Source organism: Acipenser ruthenus, chromosome 53 (assembly GCF_902713425.1).
Source record: "Acipenser ruthenus chromosome 53, fAciRut3.2 maternal haplotype, whole genome shotgun sequence".
Taxonomy (NCBI): Eukaryota; Metazoa; Chordata; class Actinopteri; order Acipenseriformes; family Acipenseridae; genus Acipenser; species Acipenser ruthenus.
Genome location: NC_081241.1, coordinates 3572165 through 3595613, shown reverse-complemented (window position 1 = coordinate 3595613; position 23449 = coordinate 3572165). Strand labels below are relative to the sequence as shown.

The window sequence follows — 23449 nt, the reverse complement described above, 5'->3', positions numbered from 1 at the left end:
CTTTCTGCAGGTGTGGGAAGCACCTGTTGATTCTACTTGCTGGTTAATGTTTATGGCTGTGTGTTTGAGCAATTTATTGCAGGTTCCATTAGCTATGTGCTGCTCAGAGTCCAGGGCAGAGGTAGTGGAGCCACTCTGTCCACTGGTACAGTGCAATCTATCGCCATGATAACAGACACACACCCTCCCTGTGAGGGAATGGCAGACAGGAGTTGCCACAATGGGACCCTGAATTACGTCAGCTCTGTGCTTCTACTAATAACAACTTCTACCTGATAACAAAACAGATGACCATTGTATGCTGTGTTAGCACTGAACAGTTGCACACAAAGTAACCAGAATAGAAACCTTGAGAGATACATCTCATTTCAAGGGGGTCCTAGCAAGAGAAGACGATGAGAAATAACATTATTATACCAATAAATCATTCAAACAGGAGAAGAACAGTTCAAACGATCATAAAAAACATAAAATACAAATAAAAGCACAGTACATAAATACGTATAGTTTTCCCAAAGCTGCAAAAAAGATAACAGCAGCATAATTGACATTAAATCCTTGCAATGTGTACGTCTAAGAAATACACAGGGGTTTAATGGATTGTTTCTAGAGGTTCACAGGGAGTGTCGCATTGGTGCTTCTGTGAGGGAGGGAGGTTAAATCACCAGGGACTGATCCCCTCAGCATCCTCTCACAATTCACACACTGTGTGTATTATTACTAAAGGTCCTAGAACTCCATGGTGTTTTCTGTGTTTCTCACATCACGCTCCGCTGGAGTCATACTGTATACTTGTAACAAAAACAGGGGCTGAATACATGGGCTTTATCCGAGTCAAAGAGGCTGTTACTTCAGCCCGGGGTGCCATCCCCATGGCCCCCCCACTTTTACTCTGATAAAATAAAACTGCCTACATTTCTTGAAATGCCCTTTGTGTGGTGCTGTTGTGTATTAATGCACTTTTTTCATAAACTGTGGTTAACATTTTATAGTTGTCAGTATAACCGTTAGTTATGGGACAGTGAAAAAGAAGTATGAACGTAACATTTTCTTAGGGGAATTTTAAATGAAGAGATGAGACTGAATTTACTCTACCCAGGGTGTCAGCTTCAACAACATTACTGGGGAGTTAGTTCCAGACCCTTACAATTCTCTGTGTAAAAAGTGCCTCCTATACCCTGTAGTTAATGTATTATGCATTGTTCCTCACTATCTTGTAAAGCGCTTTGTGATGGTGATCCACTATGAAAGGCGCTATATAAAATAAATATTGATTGATTGATTGATATTCATTGAAGACACTGAGAAAGACTTCTAGTCATTATGTTCGTCATTCAATATTCAGTGGAGACACTGAGAAAGACTTCTAGTCAATATGTTTGCCATGAATGAGACACTGATAAAGACTTTGTCATTGTCATTGAATTTATTATCTCTTTTAGGATTTCTAAAATTGTAAGAACAACAAAAACTACTTTTTTTATGAGATGTTTGTTTTATTTTACAGAAAACATCCACTTGACAAGGACATACACACGTTTCAATCCACAGGATTACAAAGCTACACGTTGAAAGCATAAAAGCACAAAGCCAAGAGAATACATATTCTGCTCTCTATTGAACAGATGTTGCATTGCATGACTAAACTTAAGATGTAAAACAACTGATACACGAAATGCTGTGCAATATGGAATGCATTTTTTAAAACATCATTCAAATACAACATTTTATACTGAATTTGGACTCTGAAATATCACAACGAAGACAGATAACTGTTTCAGTAAATTAATTTGTGGTTCCTAATAAAGACTCTGTGATTGACAGAGTGATAAGACCCAATGTACAGCTACAGACAGATGTCTCTTTGTTACACAGACCTGATTAATTTAAGTGATAAAGAGCAGTGGTTTACAAAATATTGATAGAAAGGCTGCTGTTGTTTTATACAGGTCAGATGGTATAAAGCACTGAGCTGATAGAAAGGGTGCTGTTGTTTTATACAGGTCGGATGGTATAAAGCAGTGAGCTGATAGAAAGAGGGTCCAGTGGTATAAAGCAGTGAGCTCATAGAAAGAGGGTCCAGTGGTATAAAGCAGTGAGCTGATAGAAAGAGGGTCCAGTGGTATAAAGCAGTGAGCTGATAGAAAGAGGGTCCAGTGGTATAAAGCAGTGAGCTGATAGAAAGGGTGCTGTTGTTTTAAACAAGTCGAATGGCATACAGCACCTGCAGCTGTATTTCATCTTGAAGCCGAGCTGGAAATCCCCACAATCAATACAATGATTATATATAATGATCTAACATAAAAAGCGTTGTGTTCTTATCACAAGCCTATTTCTACATGACATGATCTATAAAAAAAAAAAACTACCCGCAGCACTGAAGAGCAGCATCAACTAACAAAACCATAAAATAACTAGAAATAATAGAGCCTAGGATTACATACATACCCATAAGATTACCAGCATGCTTTCTTGGTACTCTGTCATGATTTCTTTCTAAATACAATTGGAAATGTTTAATAAACCCTCCTAAAATAACCCTCTCAGAATGTCATTGTTTCCAGTCCACAATGAAGTTTTGTTTTGCATGTTATACTGGCACAGCAGCATAGCTGTAATACAGAGTTGCAATAAGACATGAAGTAGCACCTGGTCCAGGAATACATGATGCTAATCAATAACCCATAGTGACAGTGTAACTCCCACACATCACAGTAGACAAGACCAGTCGTCAGGGCTGTCATTTTACTTGACATGTCACCATATACTGTGCAGGGCCCTGGAGTGGGAATATCATCTTTCTAGTGCTGTGAAAAGCCTCCTTGAACTAAACGTAATTATCGAAATATAATTAGATTCTGTTATAAATTATACAGTGATTGATTATACTGCATTGCTATCGCATAATGCAAACAGAACTACTTTTATCTGTTAAATCATAGTAACATTCCAATTGACAATGAGCTGCAAGGCTTGAGACAACGTCGATCGGAAACTAGAACAGGCAAGGAACATAATAGCATTGAAAGTAAGAAGCATAACACTGTCTACTACCAAATTCAATTTCTACTGTTGTAGGAAAAACTGACTGCTTGTTCAAACCTGGTGATGGAATAACTACATGACAGTTTGTCTCTGTTGTTTTCTCTATTCTAGATCCTCTTATTTACCACACTGCACAAATCGGTTTCTGGGCTCAGGTTTATGTCACTGTTTAGATCATTAGCATTAGGGCTTTGAAGGGGATATTTTAATTTGAAAAATGTCGGGGTGCCACTTATGCATTATTATAAGTCTACTTCAGCTCTCAGGATTGTTACAGTGGAGTTGCAGGTAACTCCAAAGCCCGAATAGAGCGGCTCAGTGAATGTGGCTTGGAATCTGTGCAGGAGGGTCATTGTGTCAGAGACTCCATAAAATGACAGAGTGCCGGCAGGACAGTCCAGATACACTCCTATTCTGGGGGAGCGAGGGGCTGTTATTACAGTTTCCCTGTAATTGTGACAGGCAGAGTAACTGGAAACAGAGCATTGTAAACTCCAGGACTTATCATTGCAGCCAAAGATCCTGGAAACATCATCTCCTTTCCTGCGGATTCCTTTATATGTGACCCCTATATAAGCCCCCTCCCCAATCCACTCAATCTCCCAGTAACAGCGAGTCCCAAACAACCCCTCCTTACAAAGCACTTGGGGCCAGTAGTCAAATCTGTCTGGGTGCTCAAGATATGGTTGGGTCATTGTACTCCCCCATGTCACCTTTCTGTTCCCTTCATGCAGCCACAGCACCCTGTTCACTGTGTTGGGGTCCAATGTGAGCTCACAGGAATCTGAGTGAAGAGAAGAGGACAGTCAGAGGAGAGACTTTTACAAAAGTATCATTAGTCAGAAAATCACCTCTAGATTTGTGCATCACAAAACCAACAAAATAGACTTAAACAAATGCATTTGCCACTTTACTGATGCTATATATAAACTCACAATGAAGTGGTTAGGGCTCTGGACTCTTGACCGGAGGGTCGTGGGTTCAATCCCTGGTAGGGGACACTGCTGCTGTACCCTTGAGCAAGGTACTTTACCTAGATTGCTCCAGTAAAAACCCAACTGTATAAATGGGTAATTGTATGTAAAAATAATGTGATATCTTGTAACAATTGTAAGTCGCCCTGGATAAGGGCGTCTGCTAAGAAATTAATAATAATAATAATAATAATAATAATAATAATAATAATAATAATAATAATATGATGCAAAGCTAGCGAATCTAGCCAGCTTGATGAGATTCTGGGATCAATAAACTACTAACAACCAAACAAGCAAGATAGGCTGAATGGCCTCCTCTCGTTTGTAAACTTTCTTATGTTCTTATGTTCTTATGAATGCAACTGATTCATCATGTAAACGTGACTTTTCCTTAAACTAACGCAAGAGCTGCCGTTGTGGAAACTGGGATATGTATTTATCTGTTGAGTTTAATCAGAGATTACACCATGCCCAGGACTACAATCCCATGATTCACTGCACAGATGATGCATTTCTAAGGAAAAAACAAAAATGATTTAGTAGTTATTGATTGATAATCAATAATTCTGCAAACAATGGAAAATGGAGGACTACATTTTTTTGTCTTAGTTTTATTCCTTAATACCTAACAACTTCACATTTCTTAAAGGTAAATACTCTGAAGCTATGAGTATTGGCACGCTATTCTGGTGCACCAACAGTACTGATTGTGAAGATCTATTCCTTGTTTCCACTGCCTGGTACTACAGGCTTTGGCTGCATTCTTCATTTTACTCATTATTATTTATTATTTATTTCTTAGCAGACACCCTTATCCAGGGTGACTTACAATTGTTACAAGATATCACATTATTTTTGCATACAATTACATTATTTTTTACACGTTATTTTTACATACAATTACCCATTTATACAGTTGGGTTTTCACTGGAGCAATCTAGGTAAAGGACCTTGCTCAAGGGTACAGCAGCAGTGTCCCCCACCTGGGATTGAACCCACGACCCTCTGGTCAAGAGTCGAGAGCTCTAACTACTACTCCAGACTGCTGCCCTAATTGAATATTATCCTGGACTTGGAAGTAGAGAGTGACATGAAGACGGAACTCCCGCAGGACCCACGGGATTCCTGCGGTACGGGACAAAATTATGTTAAATGTTGCGGGATGGAATGGTACAGGAGTGAAGCTCACTGGAATGGGCGGGAAAATAAAGCTCTCAGGACGGGCAAGAATGGGATTTAAGCTTCCGGGAATGGGAAGGAATGGGACTACTCTGCCACCAGCAGAAAGGAAGGTTGTTTTTGGTCTTTAAAGTCATTAAAGAACCTATGACATGGAATTTGACTTTGACCAAAAACATAAAAAATTATATTAACAGGTGTCACTTAAGAACATAAGAACATAAGAAAGTTTAAACGAGAGGAGGCCATTCAGCCCATCTTGCTCGTTTGGTTGTTAGTAAGATGGGCTGAATAGCCTCCTCTCGTTTGTAAACTTTCTTATGTTCTTATGTGACACCTGTTAATATATTTTTTTATGTTTTTGGTCAAAGTCAAATTCCATGTCATAGGTCCTTCATATAATCACATTAATTTTACCAAATTATGTTTAATCACGCTACAATTAATCAAATAATACCCGGAAATACACAGAGGGCGCTCTCCATTTCCTGGTTTGGGGCCAGGAGACTAACGCCACAGAGGGAGATACCTGCATCTGCCAGTATGGCTGACTGTGACATTGAAAGTGAGAGTAGCCTAATTTTATCAATTTCAGACACCTGTTATGGAATGTGAATCATGTAGTGATGGATCTGATGTAGAGAGAAAACAGGGATTGTCTCCCATATCGATTCGAGCCGTAAGCCTCTGAATCAGAAGGTTCAAACTCGGAGAGAGACTCCATCTTGGCAACATGGAATGGTTAATAAAAACCCTTACGTTTAACACAGGTTGATACTTAAAATATTTCATATTATCCATAATTGTATAGTTATGTCAGTCCTTTAGTTAACAATATTGATACATGAATGATACTAGCAGAATAACTGAACGCTGTGGATTTCTACTGGCATGTATTTAACATATCGCTCTATATATACTTATGTACAGTATATTAAGAATGTGCACATTTTGGTTTTTTATTACCCCTAATAATGCAAAGATGCCAACGGCTACGATTTGGCCGTAGCAGCTACTAGTTTGGAGGTTCTGCTCTGGCGCTATGTTGAAGAGGTATGTACAATACCACGATTTTTAATAAATAAATAAATGATGGATACTCCTTGAACGTTTATGAAATATTATTTTCAATACAATTTTTTTTAAAATGGTTCTTAATACTGTATTTCACTGACAGTTTATTGTGGCATTGACATACTAAAATCTCTGAGCTGAGCTGAGAAACTGAAACTACCACACAAAACTCTAAACAGTTGTTTTTATATTACCAGATTATATATTACATCATTATATTGCACAGTGTGCTTATAAAGACCCCATGCTTGACTGTATTTTTTTCTGAAAAAGCAAAAAACTAAAAACAAAATTACTAGTAGTATACCGGTAGTGTTTAATGCAAAACCCTATAAACCCTAATTTTATACATGAATACAAAAATATCTGTACCTCCAAATAATAGTTGATCTCTGTTATCACGGGATGGGATGGGTCAGGATTTTTCTTTACAGGACAGGATGGGACAGGAATTTTAAAAAAAAGTTACTGGACTGGACGGGACAGGAAAAATTTGGACAGGACAAGATGGTACAGGATTGGAAATTATGACTCTTTTATGGGATGGGATGGGACAGGAGCATTTTTGACAGGACAGGATGGGACAGGACTGAAGTTTCATTCTCGTGTCACTCTACTTGGAAGTTACCATTGCAGTCGACATTCAAAAAGACTTACAGTTCAATAACTCCGCTCGGTCCATTGGCTCTGGAGGCAGTAGACTCTGCTGAACTGCTACTTCATTCACTGGATAGAAAAAAGAGAAATAGAATTGAAGCAGACAAATTATTATAGCGCTACATGTTTCCCTAACACATCACCAATAAAGCTTTAATAGAATGCACATCTCCACCGATAGAATGTATTTCACACCCACCTGCTTTGATTATCATGGCTAGCTCGCCCTTGCACATGTCCTGAATGCGACCCTTCAGTTCAGCTGCTGCTTTCCTCACAGTCCCGAAAGAGATATCCTTATCGACAGTGAAGCCGGGTATATCTTCAGCTTCAGGAAGGGCAATAACAGAGTGAATATGCTGCAACAGCAAGTGGAGAAAATGAGTTTCAGTGAACAAATATATAAGTTTAACGGCAGATTCCTAGGATAAAGTGAGTCTCAGGTGTACCTGTAGAAAATGGATGTGATCCTCTGTCTCTGAAAGCTGTTTCAGATCAGTGTTTCTCCTCTTCAGCTCAGCAATCTCCTGCTCCAGTTTCTTCGTGGGTTCTTCACTCTTTGTTAGTTCTTTTTTCTCAATGTCTCGAATCATCCCAATAACCTCGTGCCGGATCTTCACAATGGGTTGAATCAGTTCATCAAAGATCTTTCCACTTTCCACTACCTCTCTGTTCACATCGAGCTGATTGAAGGAACACATTAGATTAGACATGCAGTCTGGGGAACCTAAAAACATATTTATCATAAAAGAATATTTTAGGTAGTGTTCTTTCACAAACTAAACATTTAAAATGTTGTGGAAACATTTAAACGCTGTTAGAATATTATTATTATTTATTTCTTAGCAGACGCCCTTATCCAGGGCGACTTACAATTGTTACAAGATATCACATTATACATATATCACATTATTTTTACATACAATTACCCATTTATACAGTTGGGTTTTTACTGGAGCAATCTAGGTAAAGTACCTTGCTCAAGGGTACAACAGCAGTGTCCCCTACTGGGGATTGAACCCACAACCCTCCGGTCAAGAGTCCAGAGCCCTAACCACTACTCCACACTGCTGCCCCTTGGAAAATCCCAGCGAAGTGTAATAAAGCATGTCCAGAAGTACAGATGTTAGCAAGGTTATCTATTTAATATTCTATTGCATTTGCACAGTCCAGTGTGTTAAAGTATTTCACATTTTAGTTTGAGTAATTGCAATAGGAAATGGTCACAGTGAGTTTAAAATCCCTGCCCACATGGGAGCAGGTGGTACAATGCTAGAGGTGAGCTGACAGGAGAGAATGAACACAAACACACTGATGGCAGCACACAAGTGAATTAATGCCTTGCACCATTACCAGTCTCTTTACAAACATTCCAGGATACTCCAAATTAAATGATTACCTCTGAACTCTTTTGGCACTCCAGTGTCATGTGGTTACCATTGTACAAGCTTCCCATAGTAAAAGCACAGCAAAGTGTAATAAAGGACAGTGAAAGCATGATAAAGCATAGGTAAGCATTGTAAAGCACAGAAAGGTCTGGTAAAGCATAGGGAAGCACTGTAAAGCACAGAGAGGTATGGTAAAGCATAGGGAAGCATTGGTAAGCATTGTAAAGCACAGAAAGGTCTGGTAAAGCATAGGGAAGCATTGTAAAGCACAGAAAGGTCTGGTAAAGCATAGGGAAGCACTGTAAAGCACAGAGAGGTATGGTAAAGCATAGGGAAGCATTGTAAAGCATAGGTAAGCATTGTAAAGCACAGAAAGGTCTGGTAAAGCATAGGGAAGCATTGTAAAGCATAGGTAAGCATTGTAAAGCACAGAAAGTTCTGGTAAAGCATAGGGAAGCACTGTAAAGCACAGAGAGGTCTGGTAAAGCATAGGGAAGCATTGTAAAGCACAGAAAGGTCTGGTAAAGCATAGGGAAGCACTGTAAAGCACAGAGAGGTCTGGTAAAGCATAGGGAAGCATTGTAAAGCACAGAAAGGTCTGGTAAAGCATAGGGAAGCATTGTAAAACACAGGGAGGTCTGGTAAAGCATATTAAAAAACAGGCTAAACTAACCCTTAAGTTTACCATAGTAAAAACATAGCAAAGTGTAATAATGCTTAGAAAGGTATGGTAAAGGATATTAATAAATGGGGCAAAGCTGGGTAAACTATGGTAAATACATAGCATAACCATGGGCAAAGCATGGAAAAACTACAAAAATACCATGGTAAACTTTTATAAGGGTAAAGTCCATAACACCTACAAAATAATATACAGTACACATACAGTATTACAGTTGAGTTGAATTACATTTTTAATTATATTATTTTCAAAGCTAGAAATATATATTTGTATGATATTTTAAATCATGCTAAATGGTTCTGAGTTCTGTTCTCTAATATTGAGAATTGAATGTATTGTATTTTCTTCTCTAAAAAAAACATTACAGATGTGTAAAAACCCATTTTAGATGTTGTAAAAACCCATTACAGATGTAGTAAAAACCGATTACAGATGTTGTAAAATACCCACTTTGCACAATTCCACATTCTTCTTCAGCTCCAGTTGTTCTCCCAGTCTCTTCTGGATTCTCTGCTGTATTTCTGTCTGTGTCTCCCCCAGCTGCTCCTGTGAAGAAACACAGGCGATATATCTGGGCCTTGAACAGTATCCTGTCACACCCAGCACAGGAGTTTCAGAACAGGTTGTGCTATAAACTCCCTACTTAAAGCTGAATACATTTTAAACAGGTTCTTAATCTCACAATTATGTTTAATACAGCTACAAAGAAATGGTTCGAACCCTTACCTGTATCTCTATTCTTTCTGTCTCAGCGGAGACTGTATCATGGCTCTTGTGTTCCTTGTCAGTACAAAACCAGCAAATGCATGTCTTATCATTTCTACAGAACCCGTCCAAAACTCTGTGATGTTCAGCACAAAGCTTCTGATCCAGATTTGCAATTGCATTGACCAGTTTGTGCCTCTTGAAAGCAGCAACTTCACTGTGAGACTTGATGTGCTTTTTGCAGTAAGAGGCCAGGCACGTCAAACAGGATTTCACAGCTTTAATCTTTCTCCCAGTACAGAAATCACACGGCACATCTCCAGGACCAGCGTAACTGCCAGGATTGAGCTTTGCCTTCTTGAAATTCTCCACAAACTCAACCAGAATGATGTTTTTGCCAAGAATAGGCTTTTGGTTAAAAAGTTGTCTGCAGTGGGGGCAAATGTACTGATCGCAAATATGCCAGTACTTCTTAATACACTTCATACAGAAACTGTGTCCACATGGAATAGTGACAGGGTGCTCGAATATATCCAGACACACTGAACACTTAAACTGCTCCTCTGCTACCTGAATATTAGCTTCCGCCATTTCTGCTGCAGTGAGACAAAGAGCCTGACGATTTCACTACAAACAAAACTCAACTATGCTGATTTCCTGGAATTATGTAAGCTCAAAGAGGCGGGGTTTTGGACTGAGGCCAGATTTAGACACGCAGGCTGTGCACAAACTGCTGAATCAATGTGAGAGGGGCGGAGAGGAAAGAGTTGGGAATGGCAGTCTGTATACGACATTATCACAGTAACCATTCCACATGTCAACAGTTGAAGTTTCCCATAGTAAAAGCATAGTATTGTGTAATAAAGCATAGGTGAGCATAGTAAAGCCTAGAGAGGTATAGTGAAGGTTCTAAAAAAACATGGTAAACCATGGCAAGCTATGGTGAATGCACAGCATAACCATGGGAAAACTGCAAAAATACCATATATGTTTACAGTAGGAAACTTTTTAAAGGAACGAAATAAATGAAATAAATACGACAAACGGCAGTTGTAATTATTATTGCATTGAACTGTTGTGTTCTATTTGTGCTATTTACTTGATAAATGATTAAATGGCCATTAAATAACACCAGCATACATTTTCATTTTAATTTATTTGGACACGTGACATTAGCCATTCACAAAAAGTGAATCTCAATTTCAAAATATACTTTTCAGCTGTTTACTTAGTCAAACGGGTATGATAATTAACACTGGCTTTAGGGCCTGACATGCACTGACATAAAGCACAAATCATGGGTAAGAAGGTGGCGCTCAGCTCTGGCCTTGGAAGCAGTCATTTATTTTCTATCTCTTCTCCCCTTATCTAATCAAATCTCAGCATCAGTGTAAAAGTCTTCCTTGGATACAGCTGTGTGCTGTGGCATGACTTAGCTTTTTTGGTCTAACACACAACATGCATTGAACTGCCCAAACTGTTCTAGTATACAAGGAGTCATATGGTAACCATATATGTATATGTGTGTATATATATATATATATATATATATATATATATATATATATATATATAATGAACACAAAAAAATAAGAAAGTTTACAAACGAGAGGAGGCCCCATTCAGCCCATCTTGCTCGTTTGGTTGTTAGTAGCTTATTGATCCAGAATCTCATCAAGCAGCTTCTTGAAGGATCCCAGGGTGTCAGTTTCAACAACATTACTGGGGAGTTGGTTCCAGACCCTCACAATTCTCTGTGTAAAAAAGTGTCTCCTATTTTCTGTTCTGAATGCTCCTTTATCTAATCTCCATTTGTGACCCCTGGTCCTTGTTTCTTTTTTCAGGTCAAAAAAGTCCCCTGGGTCGACATTGTCTATACCTTTTAGGATTTTGAATGCTTGAATCAGATCACTGCGTAGTCTTCTGAATAGATTCAATTCTTTTATCCTGTCTGCATATGCTATGTCTTTTAAATCCAGAATAATTCTGGTCGCTTTCTTTCTAGAGCAGCAATATCCTTTTTGTAGCGAGGTGACAAGAACTGAACACAATATTCTAGATGAGGTTTTCCTAATGCATTGTAAAGTTTTAACATTACTTCCCTTGATTTAAATTTAAATTCAACTACATATGCAAGCATTTTGTTGGCCTTTTTCATAGCTTCCCTACATTGTCTAGATGAAGACATTTCTGTACTGTATTGTGCTTGTCCATGCTGTACTATTACTGTATGTGGGAAATGTGTTTTCCATTTTACCCCACTCAAACCCTTTACTCACAACATTTCTTGGTATCCCTGAATAGATAATCAATTGAAATGTTACCCATTTACTACCCATATGTAGTTGTTGTAGCACAGACTATTTTTGGATGTTACACAGATGAGGTCTGTGTCCTAGGAAGCAATCTTGATAAGGTCCTAGCAGGGTTAGTCTAGGGCAGTGTTTCTCAATCTGTGGACTGCCAGTGCCCTTCTAGTGGTTTGTGGAAAGGTTACATAATTACAGAAAGGAAGTGGCAGCATAGTTCATAGATCCCATTGCAAACCCAAAATTTCAGACTTTAAAAACTCAGCTCCAGAAGCAGGAAGAAAATGCATACATGGAGAATATCTCCACGTTAAAAAAAGGTTTAAACTCTGTCATATACACTGTGATAGAGTGACCGAAGGCCAAGGCAAACTACAGTAAGAAATATGCAAAACACAGGAGTCGCAGTGACATGCCACAGCATACGTTTATTATATACAGTCGTTAGTTGGCAAAACAAAAATAAACAAAAATCTACTACAACAAGGAGTGCTAAGTAAACACAAGTCCCTATGTAGGACAGGACAGCTAAGCTGTTTCCCTGTACAGAAAAAGGTTGGTCATTTTACAAACAGTACTACTATCCCACACAATAACAGTTCTTGAATACTCATAGTACTCTTTCATAAACAATGCATGTCTCACTCCACAACCAGCTCTCTGAACTGGATTCGAGGCTGGCTTTATACAGCCAGGACCCCGCCCTAACAGGACACACCTGTGTCATGTTACACAATTAACTTTGGCCATTTTGACTATGGCCTTCTGGGAAATGTAGTCCTTTAGTCGGCAGCCATTTTACCCCACTACAGACAGTCTGGAAACAGGATTGTTTTCATTGTGTTACTTACGTATGCACTGTTACACACTTTACCATACGTCCCATGAACCACTCTGTCACAATAGTTTTGGTGTCTAAAATGTATTCTTTACAAGGGAGTTTTGGTGTATTGTGCTCACGTGCACTCAGCACAGCTGCTTGTAAAGTAAGGGATAACAGTAACACACGACAGGGCATGCATTGTGTTGCATTAACATAGAGCTGTAGTTGGGTTGGTGGCACAGAGGCTAACACTTTTGTCATCATTTAAAAATGCCAAGATACAGAAAAGGAGGGAAAGAAAAAGTCCACTATCCACACGTTACTACCACTGACCTGGAGAAGCCAACAATACAAAAATACATGATTGGCATTTTTAAATGCTTGGTCACTAACAGGCTATCATTGCGGTATATGTCAGCACTGTTTATGGATCGATTGAGACCAACACGGAGGCTAACAACACAATTGAATACTATTGACCAGCCGAATAGCACACCTGCAGCATAGAATTATCGTGACAGAGTGTTGACATTTTCAAGACAAACTGTTTTTAAGTCAATTACCATTTCTTTATATTTCATCAAATCAATAAAAACACAAGCTGCCCAAGAATTTTAGTTTTCTTTGATTTCATGAAGTTGTTGACTTGTTACATCTTTGTGTCTTGCTTTTTTTATTTTTTATTTCTGGCCGTTCTACTATCATGCCTCCGAAAAGATCAAATGTGATGAAAGGAATGTCACTCATTTTTAAAAACTTCAAAAGACCTCTCACAACAATGTGTATATTTATTGCGAGTTTGATATGTTATGTATTGATCATTTATTAATTGAACTGTGCTTCGGCAAAAATAAGTTTTGTTGTGCATTTTGTTGTGCAGGGTTAAAAATCCTTAACAGCCAATCAGCGTGCAGGATCCAAACATTCCGTTTTATAAATAAAGATTATAGCTGGAGATTCATAACTCTGACTCTGCTGGCACCTCATGGATGTATTGTAACTAATTCACATAAATACATTTATGCTGTAATTATCAATTTAAAAATAAAACCACTTTGTTTTCTTTTGTTTTCTTTATTAAATCTAAACCTAGGGCTGTCATTGCTAGTACCCTAGTGGCAGCACCTGTGTTCATTAAATCTGCATGCCTGTGCGGCTTGTCAATGAACACAGGTGGTCTGTGTCTGACTTATTATTATTCAGTGATGACCCATGCATGTAACACTTCCCCTGTTACACTGTGCTTTATTGAATTGTTAACTTTGATTAATAAACAAGGCAACATTCTTTTCAACAATGTGTGACTCACACCATGTCTCTCTTTCACACACATCACAGTGTAATACCATCCTCACACCTTACACTGGATCACAGTAGCAAGACTGGTATTTCTGCTGTACTGTGAGGCATCTCCTTTTCATAGAGCATGTTTCTTAAAACAGATAGTTGTAATCATTGTTCATGATTCCGTGAGCACATGTTGAAAATTTAAGCTTTAGGGGGCTTTCCAGGAGCTCCAGAGCGGATGTTGTGAGCTACCGGCTCCGGAGGACAAAGACAGCCCTGGAGGTGTGGTGGCTTTACCAGGCCACACCCACATGGGCACTGTAACATTCCCCTCACCCAAAGAATGTAAAGGAAAGACAGAGGGTTCAATACAAAAGAAAATATCTATTTAAGCTGGCGGATTGTTACTGTGGAATTATCATCTACCCAAACCCCAGGGTAGAGCGGCTCAGTGAATGTGGTTTGGAATTTGTGCAGGAGGGTCATTGTGTCAGAGACTCCATAAAATGATAGAGTGCCGGCAGGACAGTCCAGATACACTCCTATTGTAGGTGAGTAGGGGGCAGTTATTACAGTTTTCTTGTAATTGTGTCGGGCAGAGTAACTGGAGCCAGAGCACCTCAAACTCCATGTCTTGTCACTGTAGCCAAGGATGCAGGAAACATCTTTACCTTTCCTGTTGATTCCTTTATATGTGACTCCTATAATAGTCCCGTTTCCACACCACTCAATCTCCCAGTAACAGCGAGTCCCAGACAAACCCTCTCTGCAAAGCACTTGCCAGTAACTGTCAAATCTCTCTGGGTGATCAGGATAGGGCTGGATTTCTGTCCTCAGTGTCACCTCTCTATTCCCTTTAGAAAGCCAGAGCTTGCTATGCACCGTGTTGGGGTCCAGTGTGAGCCGACAGGAATCTGATTGAAGAAAAGAAAAGATTTAAAGTATTTTAAAATTCAGATTCAAAGTATTACAGGAGAGTACATTTCATTTCACAGCCTCCTGAGTGAACAGACCATCCTGCTTATTTTCAGGGACACCACAACACTAAATTATATATCACACCGTGGGTGGGTAGTAAGTGTTATTTCCTAATTGCTTATGCCTCAAAAGTATAGAAAATGGCTATTATTCCCCACAAACTTTGCTTTTGTGACCAGGACAGTGATATTTTGAAATTTACCTATTTTCCAGAACATTCCAGATAGATTCAGTGCTGAGTAAACTTGGAGTAACTTCTAGAACTTTCTAGAACTTTCCAGTAATATAAATAGTAGTATAAATACAGGGGCCTTAAGCCCACCAGTTCAGTTTAGTTCCAGCTGCCTAAGTGGATACATATCTGCATTTTTCTGAGATGGCATCAAGAGGCTGCAAGCATCCGGCAGACGCATTTTGCTATGTCTGCGGCCAATTTATCAAGACAAGAGCGAAAAAGTACTCCGTGGAAGCATCTGCTAAGATGTGTGAGGCCTACAAGGCATATTTCGGCATGCCTGTCGGGGATCAAGACAAACCCTGGGCACCTCATTTCACCTGCGAGCACTGCAAAAAAACTCTGGAAGGTAAGATGGACAATTGTTGCTCGGAATTTTATGTTAAAAATTTGTTAAAATTTTTAAAATTGTAAAAGTTTTTAAAATGTTTTACAATTTTCAATGTTATTGAAAAAATATATCATATATGAAAAATGTTGCGAGAATCTCTTACACATTAGTCATGGGTGAAATAAATGTATTTTTGTAAGATGGTACAGAGGGGAAAAGAGAGCCATGAAGTTCGCTATCCCAAGAATTTGGCTGGAACCCACTGACCAACTGCTACTTCTGCATGGTGGACCCTTCCAAACATCGGACTGGCAAGAATGCACCTTCTATCACGTATCGGACCTTCCTTCATCCATCGCCCCGGTGCCACACTGCCATGAGCTCCCCGTACCCATTCCTCCGGAGAGAGAGCAGCTGTCTTTAGAAGAGAGCAGCAAGTCAGAGAGCGAGGAATACGTCGTAGATCCAGATGACAATTTCAGAGGTGGAGCTGAGGAGAGAAACCCATACTGCCCCAACCAAAAAGACCTCAACGACTTGATTAGAGATCTTGGTCTCACCAAGTCCAATGCCGAGCTTTTGACGTCTAGGCTCAAGCAGTGGAACTTGTTGGATGAAAGTGTGCAAGTCGCAGATCAAAGGAAGCGTCACCAACCTTTTTCCAGCTTCTTCACCCGTCAAGATGGGCTCTGCTTTTGCCACAATGTGACCAGTCTGTTCGAGGCAATCGGAATCGCCTGTAAACAGAATGAGTGGCGCCTCTTCATTGACAGCTCATCCAGGAGCCTCAAAGCCGTGCTGCTCCATAATGGTAACAAGTACCCGTCTCTTCCCCTGGCTCACTCGGTGCACCTCAAAGAGGATTACAACAGCATCAAGACCTTGCTGGACTCCTTGAAGTATGATGAGTATGGCTGGGAAGTCATAGGAGACATCAAAATGGTGGCATTCCTGATGGGTCTCCAAGGCGGTTTTACCAAGTTTCCCTGCTATCTTTGCCTTTGGGACAGCAGGGACACCAAAGAGCACTACCACAGGCGGGACTGGCCACAGCGGACCGAGTTCTCTGTGGGGAGGAACAACGTCAAGTGGGAGCCACTGGTGGACCACCGGAAGGTGCTGATGCCACCACTGCACATCAAATTGGGCCTTATGAAACAATTTGTCAGAGCTCTAGATAAGGAGTCGGCAGCCTTCAAGTACCTTCAAGACTTCTTCCATAAGCTGTCTGAGGCAAAGGTCAAAGCCGGTGTCTTTGTTGGACCACAGATAAAGAAGATCCTGGAGTGCAATGAATTCCCCAAGAAGCTCACTAGTAAGGAGAAAGCGGCTTGGAACAGCTTTGTCGCAGTGGTTCGGGGCTTCCTGGGCAATCACAAGGCCGAAAACTATGTGGAGCTGGTTGAGACTCTGGTGAAGAACTGCGGCACAATGGGCTGTAGAATGTCCCTCAAAGTCCATATCCTTGATGCTCATCTTGATAAATTCAAGGAGAACATGGGAGCGTACTCGGAGGAGCAAGGCAAGCGCTTCCACCAGGATATACTGGACTTTGAACGCCGCTACCAAGGACAGTATAACGAGAACATGATGAGAGACTACATTTGGGGGCTGATTCGTGAAAGTGATTTACAGTATAATCGTAAATCTTGAAAAACTACTCACTTCTAAATCTTTTGTAGTCATTTTTGTATTACTTTAGTATAAATACATGTTAATTTGGATTCATATGTTGTTTTTTTCTGACTTTATGTGAACGAAAAGACACAAATTCGCCCGTTTTCTCATTGGAAATAGGTAAATTTCAAAATATCACTGTCCTGGTCACAAAAGCAAAGTTTGTGGGGAATAATAGCCATTTTCTATACTTTTGAGGCATAAGCAATTAGGAAATAACACTTACTACCCAGGAACAAAAACTGTGTTACATAGTGTTATTATTATCTACGTATCAGAACATATTAGCTGGACAAGTAAAAAAAAAACTTACATTTTAAAAAGTCAGCTCTGTTCCTTGGTTCTGGAGCCTGCAGACTGTAAACTGGAACTGCATTCACTGGGTAGAAAAAAAGAGAGAAAACTAGAATTAATACATAACAAATGACTAGAATTAATACATAACAAATGACTACAACAGCAATCTGTCATGTTATTAATACAAATGAAAATAAATCTAACAGAATATATTTATGTATGTACTAAATATAACCCTGTCAAACCCCAGCTAAAGACGTATCTGTGGCTTCTATAGTAGAATATAGGTTTCATATACAGCATTCTGTATTGGTTTATCCCTCCTTAAATCTGAGAAATCTCTGCCAAAGGAATCTATTTCACACCAACCTGTTGTGGTTATTTTGACTAATTCCCCCTTGCAGAAGTCCTCAATATGATCTTTAAGTTCAGATACAGCTTTCCTCACAGCCTCAAAAGAGACATCTGTATTGACAGTAACGCTGGGTAAGTCTCCAGCTTCAGGAGGGGCACAGAGAGACTGGAAATTCTACAACAGGAAAGTGGAGAAAAGGAGTTTTCAGTGAAACAGAATGGGGTCCAAAACATTCCTGGGGAAAAGCAAGGATTCATTCAATTGGAGAGGTCTGTCTGAAACTGTCCCAGTTATGGACTTGAGATTTTCTAACAAGCAGTGATGTTACCTGTAGAAAATGGATGTGATCCTCTGTCTCTGAAAGCTGTTTCAGCTCAGTGTTTCTCCTCCTTAGCTCAGCAATCTCCTGCTCCAGTTTCTTCATGAGTCCTTCAGCCTGATTCACTGCAGCCTTCTCGTTAGCTCCAATCAGCTCAATAACCTCAGTGTGGATCTTCTCAATGGATTGGATCAGCTTAGTAAAGATCTTGTCACTGGCCTGCATTTCTCTCCGTGCAGATCTCTTAGTGAAAGAAAACACATTAAGAATGTATATCAGAATACGGGATATTCTGAATTGTACACATACCTGAGCTATAAAATGCCTCTGAATACGGCTCTACATATTGTATGGCTGAACTTTTTATTATAACTTGATTATTTCTAATTTCCACAGCTAAAATGTATGAGCACATATTATATACAAACAAAGTTCCTTAGAAATAGTGTAAGAATGAAGCCCTAAGTTTTTAATTAAGCTGCAAATTCTGTTGGGCATATATTACAACAATAGCTACTTTTAAGTTGATCTGAATGTTTTTGCTGTGGAAAATGCTGCCCACAGCCATGTATTGCAGGTATGGTCAAACCTCGTCCTTCCACTCCTGGTCTTTGTTCCAACCCTGTTCTAATTTAACCAAATAAATCTCCATCCAGACCCTGAAGTAGGTAATTATATAATTTTACTTGTTAAACCTGGAGTGGACCCCTGCTGTATTGCATACTAAAGCAGGAGTGTTAAACTCCAGCTCTTGAGGGCCGCACGCAGGGTCTTCTAGTTTTCATTCCAACTTAAGCTCTCATTTAACATCACTGATCTAATTATTTGTTGAATTTGACATATTTCATATTTTTCAAGGTCTTTTACAGTTGATGGTTTTAAAAATACACTTGATTCAAGGTACACTACCTATGAAACATGTTGAGGCCTGAAGAAAAGTGTTAAATGCGTCCAGTTAATGAATAATTAGACCAATTAAGTAATAGAGAGCTCAGGTGGAACGAAAGCCAGAAGACACTGCGGCCCTCCAGAACTAAGTTTGACACCCCTGTACTAAACATGGATTAGCTTTAGCATTTGGCCTATAGCGGGGCTTCCCAACCCTGGTCCTGGGGACCTCCTGTGTCTTCTGGTTTTTATTCCAACTGAACTCTCAATTACTTAACTAAACCTTCAATCTAACTCATAATTTGCTTAATTAGACCTTCTTACTTGTTTTCAGCTCTTAAACAGTTGCAGATTTCAAGTTAGCTATTACATTTTATAAGTAACTTGAACTCTGCAACTTTTTAGGTGCTGAGAACAATTAAAAAGGTCTAATTAAGCAAATGAATAGTTCAATTAAGGATCTAGTTAAGTAATTGAGAGCTCAGGTGGAATGAAGACCAGAAGACACATCGGGTCCCCAGGACCAGGGTTGGGAAGCCTTGGCCTATAGGTTAAGGTTGAGTGTGGCAAAGTGGTGAGTGAATACAGGTGAGTGCAGTGCAGAGTGAATATAAAGGTGCAAGGGTGTTTATTGATTTAATTAACAATGTCCAGAGCCTTATGGCAAACAATAATGTTGGAGTGATACAGCGGCGTGTATCACTCAGTATTTGTAATTCCCCGGGATTCACCCGTAACCAAAAAGTCCAGTTTTACACACCAACACAAAACACAAAACACAAACACAGTTCTTAGTGATAGAGAATACGTGCAAGTGGTGTATTACAGTTCTCCATGAAATGCAGGGGTGAAAGTGATGTCCGGGTTTATGATGGCTTTCGCTACAGCTCCGGATCGAGCAACTGGTAGTCTATTAAAAACAGAGTTTGGATACCGTAGCTGCGCCCCTTTCCTAAATGACCAACTTCCACCTACCCTACGGAATAAATTATCGTGCCATTTAGTTAAGGGTACTCTGTTCCCGTTACACAGTGCCCTCACAGGTCGAGAGGGAGATCTAACACCAAGTAACATTCGATCTCTGTCACATTGAACCATGGCCTTAACTAAGTAAACATGTTTTTGTTATGAACTTTTATTGAATGAACCCTCTTTATATACCCACTTTCAGTGACTCCACAGCCTGTTTCAGCTCCTTCACTTTTTTCAGTCTCTCCTGGATTCTCTGTTGTATTTCTGTCTGTGTCTCTCCCAGCTGCTTCTGTGTAGAAACACAGTGACACAGTAATATTTCTGATGGGGCATTGAGTGATAAACTGTCACACCCAACACAGGCTGTTTCAGAGCAGATTAAATGAAGGTCTTAGTTTCCATGCCTTACTCCAGTATGTTACTGGCTGAAAGCAGTCAATAGGGGAAGCAGGTGGTTTGAGTTTCAAGTTTTCTTGTACTTAATAAAGTGAATATTCAGTTGAAATAAAATGCAGTTTTGTAAAAACACTGCCATATCTTGAACATTTGAGAAGTAGTTTAAGAAGTAGTTTAGATGGGAGTTTTATCTTTACACTTAATACTGCACATAGGCTGAAAATAAAAATGTAAACAGGGTTTTAGTGGAAGTTTTACAGTATTTGTTTGTCCAATTTAAATAACAAGGTTTCTGTAAAATCAATATTATAATATGAAATAGAGATTCATGGGAAAGCCATGATGAACCAGAACATTCTACTGATTAGCTCACAATATACAACATGAACAGATTCATCAGATACATGTAACCCCTAAATAATATAGTGCCTTTCACAAAATAAAATTTTGCTTTACATGAATAAAAAACAAATGACAAATGAGACACCACGCGGTACCCCGGGGTACCATTGTACCCTGCTGGTCTCTCTCGTTCATATTACTTCATAAGAATATTCCTGGTTCCCACTAAACAACAATGGCTACGTGTGCAGTGGATACTCGCCGTTAAAATTCTGCAATAACTATTGCATTTAGCACCATCTGCATGTATTTGGAGATTGCTGGTGCCGCAGTCTCTCTGCCAGTTCTGTAACTTCTAAATCCTCGCCTGCTTGCCAAAACCAAAATCAACTCTGTTGCAAAAATGTTGCCCTGCATCCCAGAACAGTTCCATGATTACACCCAAAAACAGAAGTACTGGGGAAAGTGATGGTGTATGGAGACCTGTTGGATGACTTACAGAGCTAGGCAGATCATTCCAGAGTTTTGGGGCCCTATAACTGAATGCTCTACCACCGGGCATTCTGTGATCTGAATGGGCGTCTAGGAATATATGGTATTAAAAGATCATTAAATATGATGGTGAAAAGCAACACTTTAAATTCTATCCTGAATCAGACCGAAAGCCAGTGCAGAGATGCTGCACAGGAGTAATGTGATCTTGTCTATTAGTTCTGGTTAAAATTCTAGCTGCAGCATTTTTTATAAGTTGCAGTCGAGATATAACATGGCTATGAATACCAGAGAATAGGGCATTACAATAATCAATTCCAGAAGATACAAAAGCAGGCATCAATCTCTCAGTATCTGAGTGGGAAAGAATACTTCTCAATTAGCGATATTTCTTAGATGATATGAAATACATTTTAGTAATATTTCTGTTGTGTCTCAAAAGAAAGATTTGGGTCGAAGATCACACATAAATTTCTCATTTCGTCTGTAAGTTCATAAGGGAAGCCACCAAGGAGACATATTACTTTGTTGCTTCTGAGATCCCAGAATCATCTCTTCTGTTTCATCTGAGTTTAGCATTAAAAAGTTTTCAAGCATCCATTTTTTATGTTAGCAAGACAGGTTCTCAAAATATTTACAGTCAAGGTGTCACCCTGTTTCAGGGATAAATATATTATTATTATTAATTTCTTAGCAGACACCCTTATCCAGGGCAACTTACAATTGTTACAAGATATCATATTATATTTACATACAATTACATTATTTTTTACATACAATTACCCATTTATACAGTTGAGTTTTTACTGGAGCAATCTAGGTAAAGTACCTTGCTCAAGGGTACAGCAGCAGTGTCCCCCACCTGGGATTGAACCCACGACCCTCCTGTCAAGAGTCCAGAGCCCAAACCACTACTCCACACTGCTGCCCTGTGTACCATCACTGTAACAATGAAAATGAACCCCATAGCTACAAATAATATTGCCCATAGGCAGCATATACAAAGAAAACAGAGTTGGGCCAAGAACGGAGCCCTGTGGGACCCCGCATGTAACCGTTGACAAAAAAAAGGTCTCCTCTATTTTAGCAAATTGTGACCTGTTTGAGAGATAGGATCGAAACCAAGATAAAATTTTAAATTTTATCTTGAAATTTTAAAATTCCTTATATTGCTATTAATATATATTGAAAGAATCACACCTCTACAACAGCCTGATGTAAAGGGAAAGTGTATAACATTGCAAAACATACAAGGAAATAGTTCAAACCCTTACCTGTTTCCCAGTCCTTTCTGTCTCAGTTGAGACAGTATCATGGCTCCAGTGTTCCTTGTCTGCACACAACAAGCAAATACAAGTCTGATCAGTTCTACAAAAGACCTCCAAAACCTTTTGGTGTTCAGCACAAAGCTTCTGCTCCAGATTTCCAATTGCATTGATCAGCTTGTGCCTCTTGAAAGCAGCACCCTCATAGTGTGTCTTGATGTGTGTTTTACAGTAAGAGGCCAGGCACGTCAAACAGGATTTCACAGCTTTGAACTTTGAACTCCCACTGCAGACATCACACGGCACATCTCCAAGTCCAGCATAACTTTGAGCAGGAGGAGGATTGAGTCTTCTCTTCTTGAATTCTCCAACAACTTCAGCCAGCACTGTGTTTTTGCGCAGAACAGGCCTTGGGTTAAAAGTCTCTCTGCACTGGGGGCAGCTGTAGACACTCGTATGATCACTCTGATTCCAGTAGTTATTAATACACTGCATACAGTAACTGTGTCCACATGCAGTGGTGACTGCATCCTTCAGTAAATCCAGACACATTGGACAGATAATCTGGTCCTCTTCTATGTGAGTATTAGCTTCTGCCATTCTTGTTTCACAACAAAAAAGTGCTTCTGATTTCCTGGAGTTATATAAAGCTCTAAGAGGTGGGGTTTGGACTGAGGCCAGGTTTTGAAAAGCAGGCTGAGTAGAAACTGCTGAAACAGTGTGAGAGAAGCAGAGAGGAGAGAGCTGTGAATGGAACTGGAGTTTAACTATGGCAC

General features: G+C 39.5%; 2 protein-coding genes across 3 annotated transcripts; both read right to left on the bottom strand.

The window, feature by feature from the left end:
• Positions 1 to 1488: 1488 nt before the first annotated feature.
• On the bottom strand, positions 1489 to 10361 carry LOC131723095 (tripartite motif-containing protein 16-like). Its single transcript, XM_059016449.1, has 6 exons — positions 9729 to 10361; positions 9453 to 9548; positions 7382 to 7615; positions 7132 to 7291; positions 6933 to 7001; positions 1489 to 3829 (listed from the first exon to the last, which is right to left on the bottom strand). The coding sequence occupies exons 1-6, from the start codon at positions 10296 to 10298 to the stop codon at positions 3288 to 3290; spliced, it is 1671 nt and encodes a 556-aa protein (XP_058872432.1). The 5' UTR covers positions 10299 to 10361; the 3' UTR covers positions 1489 to 3287.
• A 2057-nt stretch (positions 10362 to 12418) lies between these two features.
• On the bottom strand, positions 12419 to 23302 carry LOC117432964 (tripartite motif-containing protein 16-like protein). Of its 2 annotated transcripts, XM_034054975.3 has the most exons (6): positions 22683 to 23302; positions 20372 to 20467; positions 18328 to 18561; positions 18014 to 18173; positions 17661 to 17726; positions 12419 to 15040 (listed from the first exon to the last, which is right to left on the bottom strand). In XM_034054975.3, exons 1-6 carry the CDS (start codon positions 23271 to 23273, stop codon positions 14511 to 14513), a joined length of 1677 nt encoding a protein of 558 aa, XP_033910866.3. In that variant the 5' UTR covers positions 23274 to 23302; the 3' UTR covers positions 12419 to 14510. The 2 variants fall into 2 exon arrangements, with proteins under 2 accessions (XP_033910866.3, XP_058872431.1); XM_059016448.1 differs by lacking the exon at positions 20372 to 20467.
• Positions 23303 to 23449: the final 147 nt, after the last annotated feature.